Raw genomic sequence first — 9,550 nt, 5'->3', positions numbered from 1 at the left:
CTATATTAATCCATGTACGATGTACCATGTTCATTTATTCATCAACACACATTTCGCCGAAAGTACAAAAAATTGTGTATCTTCTAATAAGGGTTTTCTACATTACAAAGTAAACACCCGCTAACTGTTGCTAAGTCCTTAATCATTTTAAGTTCGACATGAAAAGAAAACACTTTTAAGTTTAGTTTACCGTCAAGCTAAGTACCTCATAGAGTATTACCTTCCTTTTTTCTTTATTCCTCTACTTTTTAAATTAATCAATTTTTGACTGTGGTGACTCGCAAAACCTTAATAGGCGAAACTCAAAATTTGGAAGGGCGCGGTCGTTATTTTTATGTAGCATTGCAGAGACCCTCCATTTTGATCTAAATGGGATGTTATCTTACAGTAGATTTCAATTAAGTACCACAGCTCTGCATGTGAGGTAGGCACTTTTATTGTACGATTTTACTGATTTGCTTGGGTATCACCATCACACATTTGAAAGTCACTGACTCACTGATTGGTTACAGTAAACCGGCATGGGACAACTCTGTCTGGACCGATTGCTGAACAGTTGAACTTGATTTTCAATGCAGTTGTTTTAGTAACAATTACAACTGGAAGTAGAAGATGTTTGCCGAAGTTAAAACTGCCCAACACAGAAATGTGGCACCGAATTGAAACCCACTCCTCTCTTCTACCGCACAGCAAAGATCAAGATGTTCAGCACTATCTCACGCATTGTCCGTTGAAATATATAACATGTGCGACTGCATTCACAAACCTGGGGGGGGGGGGGTTCCAAAAAGGGTCTGATTTTTTAAAATACCCACCCAACAAACTCACAATGTGTTCAAGTCCCCCCTTCTGACTTGCTATAATTTGAAGTCCCCTCAAAGGAAGACAAAATGTAGCCGATATAGTGCTTCGTCCGAAAATATTAAATCATTATACATGGGAGTCTATTGGGCAAACTATTAACATTTGTCCCATGACAACAAGCTACATCTCTATATTTATATGTGATAGATAATTTATGTAAAGGTACTTTGCTTGAAGAGGCAGGAAAAAATGCATGTGCGTACAAAATTGGATTTTTTTATTTCATCGATAATTTGATTCCTCTACATGGTAGTCTATGAGAAAACTATGAACGCGTATTTTCCAAGATAAAACTAGCAATATCTGTTCGTTTATAGACGTTTGATAACTGATATATATGTAGCTGATTAGCATTAGGTGTTTAGAAGTGAAACTTAATTTTGGAATTTTGTCGAAAATGTTGATCCACTTTAAATGGGAGTCGATGACAAAACTGTGAATAATTTTTTCCCAATATAAAATTTGCAATATTTGTGCATATATGGACCCTGAACAATTGACATAATTGTACTTGATTAGAAGTGGGTGGTCACATGTCCATGTGTGTACAAGAAATTTGATAGTGGAATTTCGCCGAAAACGTTGATCCACTATACATTTTAGTCTATGAGGAAACTAAGAATATTTGTTTTACAATACAAAATAGCTAAAACTGTGTATTTATAGACGTATTATATATGGTTGTTAATGTACTTGATTAGACTAAGATGGTGACAAGTGCATTTGTGTGCAAGAAATTGATTTTGAATTTCACTATACATTGAAGTCTATAATGAACCATATAGATTACACATAGATTATTATCTACCAAATTGTTATTCAAAGGTTGTTTGACCTGATTCGCTTCCAGTTCTTTTTGACACTGACCTGGACCCAATGTATTGTCAATGGGAGAATGTTATCAAATAAGTTGTCACCCAAATTATTAAAAGGCCAAGTTAAAACAACTATTGAGTATATTCTGCCAGGTAAAGCGGATAATGATGTTTGCAGTTGGCTCAGTTCTATTTCTTTGATAAAACTGAATGATATTATAAAAATATCTCTGTTTATGTATGTATCAATTATCTCGCCTGTCAATTGAAAGTCACAAGTGACGTAAGGTGCAATTATGGTGCATATATTGAGTCAGACTTGGTGTTGTCGCATGAATTCATCGTAGCTCGGCGGACATGGACCATGTTCATCCATGTCCTCTTGATTGCCTTTCCGCAACTGTCCATATGGGCGCATGGATTCCTCGTAGCTCGGTGGACCTTGTTCGCCCACATCCCCTTGATTGTCTTCCCTCAACCATGTCAACTGTTCATATGGCGCTGTTTCCGACGGCTGGTGTATCTGGGCTGGAACTGATTCAGAACACGCGCCTGGCTGGTCCTCAAAGTCGTTTGCTTCATTGGTCGTCGGTGGCCCGCCGGAGTCATTAGTAAGTTGATGTGAATTCCCGAGAGTGTCTATCGAGGGAGTACTGTGGTTTTGATGTTGGTCATATGTCAGGGCATGTGGTCGATGGTCAGCTGGCGAAGTACCGAAGATGATCGGTATGCGATGGTCGACGACTGTTTCTGGGATATTTGCAAACAGGCTGTTGTTTTCCGAAGACCAGTAGACTTCAGAATGGAGACTCAGATTGTAAAACGTGTTCCTTGTACCTCTTGTGTCTTCGCTATTAATGTCTGTGGAAAATCAACATCATGAGAATAAATTTTATGATACATGTTTTAAGAAAACTGGACAGAAATAACTGGGGGAAGACTGGTGTATATTGTTCGCGCACGTATTTTGTGAGGATCATGGTATTTTAAGCACGTATTTGGGGATCGTCACCATTGTTTGCGCTATTATTAGAAGCCAGGACGTGGCTTCGTCCATTAATATAAAATTGTAAAAAAGGACGTCTATTGGTCAAACGATCAACTATATTATCCCTCTACAAGACAAGCTATATCTGTACTTTATATACTTTTGAAAACTTATAACTTTGCTTGAAGTGGGAAGTAAAAAAGTGCATGTACTTAATGTGTTTTTGAGTTTTGGATATATATATATATATATATATATATATATATATATATATATATATATATATAACACAAATTACTTCAAGTACAAAGTAATGATATCTGTCACTTATGTTTCATGCCTTCTGCAATCCATCTATCTATCTAATTTATATATATATATATATATATATATATATATATATATATTATATATATATATTATATATATATATATAATATATATATATATATATATATATCCAAAACTTCTTTGTATCTTCTCATAGGGGTAAAGTGCTCGATGCAGGGATGCAGAGCAATATTACAATAAATATGAGAACACATCAAGAATGTTTGGTACGTATTACTCGAGTTTCACGCATACACGCGATCGTCAGATAGGTAGATTTTATAAAATATATATATATTTTATAAAATATACATTTACAGCTGAAAGTTAGAAGATGTGTGCTTAAGCTAAAACTGTCTAACACAGAGTTGTGGCACCGAACTGAGTGACTGTATCGTCGTAAACATCGTTTGAAAAGAAACTTCATGTAAATTATTCCATCTGTTCATTGTCAGGAGAATTTATTCCTTAAGCACTTTTGATGATGATGATGATGATGGTGGTGGTGGTGGTGGTGGTGGTATTGGTGGTGATGATGTAATGATGAGTAGATGAGAGAGAGAGAGAGAGAGAGAGAGAGAGAGAAGAGAGAGAGAGAGAGAGAGAGAGAGAGAGAAGGGGCGAGCAAGGACATTCAATTTCCGTGTTAATGAAGAAGTAAATCTCATGTATGTACATGTAAGTAAAGGATTTACAACACGCACCTTCATACCAGATTAATCAGATTAATTGTGTGTGCATACGTACCATTCATTCTTGATCGACATCGGCGACATTTTTTACACTCGTAGCAGAAACATATATGTATAATAATATGGCGCCAAAAATGGCACTGACAACGATGATTATTCTTTCTGTAGTCATCCCTGAAAAAAATGATTGTGTAAGTCACATGTCACAGCGAGTGTAAATGTATTGTTTACGTCATTACGGCATAATTCACAATCATACTGTTACTACCGCCAGCTGGTCATGGCAAAGGATTTGTGGCACACTAACTCAACTATCAAGTCACGAAATCACCAAGTAAAAAGGCTGATCGTATTCTTTTATTGCCCATCCCCGCCTTCTGAATGTCAGTATATGCCAATGGCGGATTTTATGATTCATTCCGTTAAATAAACCATTATCGAGATCCAACAGCTATTAAGATATACACCTTGTTCTGAACAATACTCTCCCTTGTAACCGCCATGACAGGTACAGACACCACGCTCATAACAGGTACCGTGCCCGTGGCAAAGGAATGGACAATCTAGGAAAACAAAATCAATGTCGCAATGGTGAAATGAAAAAGTTTATCACGAGATTAAGATTATGACTAATTGGTGACGTTTATGACATTAGAAAAAAATTTAAATTATCGATGTGAAATGTATTCTTAAAGGCAAAAAGGTTCCAAGACAAGAAATTGACCTTTTTAAGCTAACAGTTCTCTAGTGGTTAATAAGCTCAGAACCCCCGTAAATTATATATTTTCGGAAAGCCTAGATATAGGGGAACATTTTGGTTACCAAAGTGTCACCATTGTTTGCATAACTATCACGTGACAGGTAATTTGCATAACCTTTCAAAAAATCGGTTTTCCCTATGTTTTGTTTCAATGCTCTGAAATATAAGGCTGAAATTGTGTGAGTACAAGCTGTCCTAGCGATCTTCCAAAAGTGTGTCTCAGAATTTTTTTAAACCTTCTAGAACAATTTTTATGCCAGAAAAACTTTCAGAGGCGTGAATTTAATGCCGGTTGATTTCTTTAAAATTGTGCTAAAAAAAAACTAAGCAAGATATAAAAAATCTGAGAAACTCTTTGAAGGAGCATTGTGACAGCTTGCATTCCAGAAAGTTTAAGTCAGATATTTTGAAAAATTGAGACAAAACATAGGGAAAACCGATTTTTGAAAGGTTATGCAAATTACCTGTCACGTGATAGTTATGTAAACAATGGTGACACTGTTGTCGCCAAAATGTTCCCCTATATCTAGGCTTTCGGAAAATATATAATGTACGGGGATTCTGAGCTTCTTAACAACGAGAGAATTGTTAGATTAAAAAGGTCTATTTCTTGTCTTGGAACCTTAAGTGATCGGAAATAATTTCTTCGTTGTGTCTCGAAATTGTAACTTTTAAGTCTATTTTACAATTCTATCATGTCATATACATATTACTTTTGTATCAACCAATTGTCAGGACCACAAAAGGTTAATCTTCCGTCGTAATTCTATACTAGATTCTATACAGGGTAAAATTTTCTAGTTACGACACTATCACTGATGTTTCATCGATAGCCGAGTACATTTATAATGATAAGAAAAAGCATTTCCAGTGTTTTTCACTTCTAGGTGTTGGATGGTCGAGGATCATCTTCTCTCCCTCAAACAATTAACGATCGATCTGATTTTAGACAAAGCTTCCGTTTTGTCACACGACTGCGAGCGCAATACACTTTAGAAATCTGAAGCAAGCAAGCTGGAAAACTCAACTGTTCAAACTATATCTGTCCGGTGACAACTTGTAAGTTTCACTGTTCCGTAAATTTTGCAATGGTCGTTTTGATGCCGATGTCCTTATACGTGCCGCTGGTTTCATATATCTGAAAACGCATGTCTTCATCAATCGGATGATTACCATAAGATGTTTTCACAGTCTCCCGTGTCAGTTTCATCGCCTTGGATGATTTTATAACGAATAAGATACATGAATCGATATAATAATCAGAGCCCTCTTGAATATTGTACACACCTGGTATTCTCGAACAATGCTTTCCTCTGTAACCGTCATCACAGATACATCTACGGACCGACAGATACCATGCCCCGAGCAATTATTCCAAACGCAATCTAGAAAAAATCTCAACATGGTGAAGCAAATCAAGATGTTAAGGTAGTTTGAATTTCTTTACATTTAAATACGAGGTTATTGAGCTGACAGATACAGTCGCCGCACTATCACTCATAACTTTCTGATGACTTCAAAAGGCGTTTCCAAACTCATTGCCAGTAGCATTTCCTGTTGCTTTCCCTCGTTATTGATAACTTCTCGATGTTTAATGAGCAACACGAATGTACAGTGTCTTTCATCTCCCCTGTTCAATATAAATATTTTCAACCAACCTGACTTTTCGGTACAGTTAACTCCCTGATACCCTGTGTCACAATGGCATTGACCGTCTATACAAGTGCCGTGTTGGCAAGAAATGGTTTGTTCCACACAGTACCTGGAGCTGTCTGAAGAAAGCAAACAGAATATTTCATACTTCAGTCTAGTGATAAGATTTAGATTCGCTATTCTGTAATCTTTTCTATGACATAGGTAGTTACAAATGTGATGTATCATTTTAGGCAACTTGTTTTCCAACACCTTGATGTCACATTGATTAAAGCACCATAAGTTGTATCTTTTGGCGATTTTTTCGGAACCTTTGTTTTGAGGTTTCCCCACACTTTCTGCATTGAATCCCTAAAGTGTAATTTAAGTATTTAGCATATTAACACAACCTATATGACTATTATTTTCATTGTTATTGTTGAAAATTGTATTCAATTCCGGACTAGAATTCATTTGTAAACAATAAACGATGATCACCACCCACATACAAGCTGCGTTGACAAAAAGAACACTCGAAATTTCAGCATGACAAACGGATTAGGGTCAGACACGGTAGTTGATATACAGACGCAGAATACTGAAAAAAAACTTGCCACAAGTTACAGCTTATGTCCCTTTAATACTAAGTCCGACTTGTGTTTGACTTTATCAAAAATGATATTTGTCATCACTATTTTTGATAAAATACAAATTAGGGACACGACGAGCTTCATATCTCAAGCACTGTTTTCCAAGCCCTTTCGCATGTACACGGACACTCAAATGACTAAATGTTTGACATGAGTTTGAGTTACGTTTTAAAGAATGGGTGAAAAAAATCTCCTCCACATTTTGTCTTGTCATATGTACGTAAAATATATTTCGTCAAATCCCACTACTACTCAGAAATTACAGAATTTGTCATATGATTGATACTCTCAAAACTCACCCACTTTGTCTATGTGATTCAATATCACGGCTCCCAAAAATACGAGGGATATTCGGTTTATCACCATACAGGTCTTCATGGTCACTGATTTGAAATAACAAATGTAAAATTGTGTAATTATCGACATTGTACAGTGTTCTCGTTCAATTTATATTACTTTGCAGTTCCTTAGCTAGCTTCAAAAAGCCTGTTGAAAAAACTGATAAAGATTCATGAAGACATATATTAACCATTGGTAGCTCTGGACATGACGTCGCTTTTAAAACGAATTACAGATATTTCCCCCGCACTTTAAATTCAAAATAGTCGCCATGCCTGTGTTAACTTTATGGGGAAAATGACTTTTGAGTTTCACAAAAATATGCCATTGAATAGTTACTTTGTAAGCTTCAAAATGAGCCAGCACGCAAATGATAGACTAAGAGGCACTATATACATTTGAGAGTCCGAATGTCGTTCCCGATGCGTGTTCTACGTCAGAACCAACTGTACAATTTTCATTTCACAGATGCCAAATCTTACATTTTGAATGCCATTTATCATATTGAAGTATGTATTAAAAAGAGGCAGCTTTAAAAATTGGTATCTATCGCCGCCTCGTCTGAAGCGAGTCGTACATTATTATTGTTCACTAGACTTAAGTCATCTGTACACGCTCTTCTTCTTGACTCGTTCTCGACGTGCATTTTAAAACCCTAAGATGAGGTATCTCTATCGGTCGCTTGGTTCTTGTTTATATCCCCCATACTTCGAGTTTGTATGTCCTTGAAATCAGAGCGTCGGAACGTAGCATAAACTCACAGCATAAACTCAACACTATTAAAACTACCCACTTCACACAACGCCTGTGGGTAGCTACGATCAGGATAATTTGATTGTTCGAAATATTGTGTGATGCGGGTGTTTGTGGTGTCAACATTAATTGCCTCGACTTTGAACGGTCTGGTTGACTTTTTTAGTTGAAATTAAGACGACGTTTTGTTTCTCCTCTGCTGTTGAACTTTTCATTTGTTTAGTGTACACATTTCGTGTACACTGCATTCCCAGTAAACGTTTCAAGGCATATGAGCTGAAAATGAGATATTCGTGAGAGATACCCTCGTTAAAGCTAAAATCAAACACATAGGAAAAATAACGGATCCGACCGAGTGGCCAAACACACAACAGTCGGACTGTCTCGGACGACTACAGAACGATTTTAGCCTCGCTTTCATTTGAGGAATAACGGAAAACAATCGTACAATAATATTGGCGTACAAAAAAGGCAAGCGACTGATGAAATGGTTATAATGAGATCCCCAAACACGTTGTGAGGAATTACAAACTCTTCTTTGTGACCTAAGTTACGTGAGCATGGTCAGTGCCAAACTTAAATCAGTGGCATATCGCCCTGTCTGTTAATTTCTAACGATTCCGTAACGATTTATACAACATCCTGAATAAGAAACAGACGAAATGGCTATCCTTTATGAGAATATGTTAAGTAATACTCAATGTGAATCTAACCACCCTGTTCCTACTTGTACCGATGAAAAACAGTTACAGATACAAATAGAGTTAGATACGTTAACCTGACAGAGGTAGGTGGTACGAGTGTACAGCGGCCATCATATCAGTAAATCACACAACAGTAAAGTACGCCATACAGTTATGACTTTACCACATCAGGGCCAAGTTTCTTCACGACGTACCATTATGCAAAGCTGACCTGTATGAACCCGGAAAAGGAAAGTGCGTGCAGGTAAAGAAAACACACAATGGGTACATATTTAGGACAGTATTCCTCTCTCTCTACATCGTAACATAACACTTATAACAGCAAAATGTTGGCTAATCACTGCTGTACAATTAAGGATAAATTCGACGTCGACAACGACCGAGCAGTTTGGGATAGCCGATTTATGCAGCCTATACAAACTGTACGATCAGCGTTCATGCACCATATACTCACTGCGTATTACTCAGTTCCTAGCTTTGTTGAAGCACAGACGCATGAAGACTTCAGTGTAGAGTAAGTAACGTCAAAGAACCGTATACCACATCGACAATTCCAGGCACCTGTGTATTGAAGTTACAGAGTACAGGTTTCGATTGCGTTAATCTTGAATTCCAAAAAAATTGAAAGAAAGGTAACGAGTGAAACGATTTTCGTTGCCTGACACGATAAACAGGAGACTATACTGTCTAAACTGTTACGAGGTGAATGATTTTCGAATTGGTCTGAGCACGCGCATTAACGTGCCAATGGACGAAATACAAACCACATACCTGTGTTAGTTCAAGATCCGATGTCATCCAAAGAAATCGTGTTTGCTGGAGCAGTAGCTGACATTGCTTTCACACTATTTTGACGTTGTTGTACAATGTATGTCACCTTGTCTTGTTTTTTTTTGTTTCATTTCTTCGATTTTCTTGTCATAGAAAATTAGGATCTCATCTGCCCTGAAGAAATAAAGTTTGATACGCATATGTGTAGAACTAGAGTATCTCAGAGGAAAAAGAATTGCAGTCATATTCCCT

General features: G+C 36.9%; 1 protein-coding gene across 1 annotated transcript; it reads right to left on the bottom strand.

The window, feature by feature from the left end:
- Positions 1-9,260, bottom strand: LOC139135258 (uncharacterized). The gene is made up of 7 exons (XM_070702556.1): positions 8,982-9,260; positions 7,031-7,114; positions 6,108-6,221; positions 5,737-5,834; positions 4,157-4,252; positions 3,745-3,863; positions 1-2,540 (listed from the first exon to the last, which is right to left on the bottom strand). Exons 6-7 carry the CDS (start codon positions 3,749-3,751, stop codon positions 1,993-1,995), a joined length of 555 nt encoding a protein of 184 aa, XP_070558657.1. The 5' UTR covers positions 3,752-3,863; positions 4,157-4,252; positions 5,737-5,834; positions 6,108-6,221; positions 7,031-7,114; positions 8,982-9,260; the 3' UTR covers positions 1-1,992.
- Positions 9,261-9,550: the final 290 nt, after the last annotated feature.

The sequence above is a fragment of the Ptychodera flava genome, chromosome 6 (assembly GCF_041260155.1).
Source record: "Ptychodera flava strain L36383 chromosome 6, AS_Pfla_20210202, whole genome shotgun sequence".
NCBI classification, from domain to species: domain Eukaryota; kingdom Metazoa; phylum Hemichordata; class Enteropneusta; family Ptychoderidae; genus Ptychodera; species Ptychodera flava.
This window is presented reverse-complemented; position numbering and strand designations above follow the sequence as displayed.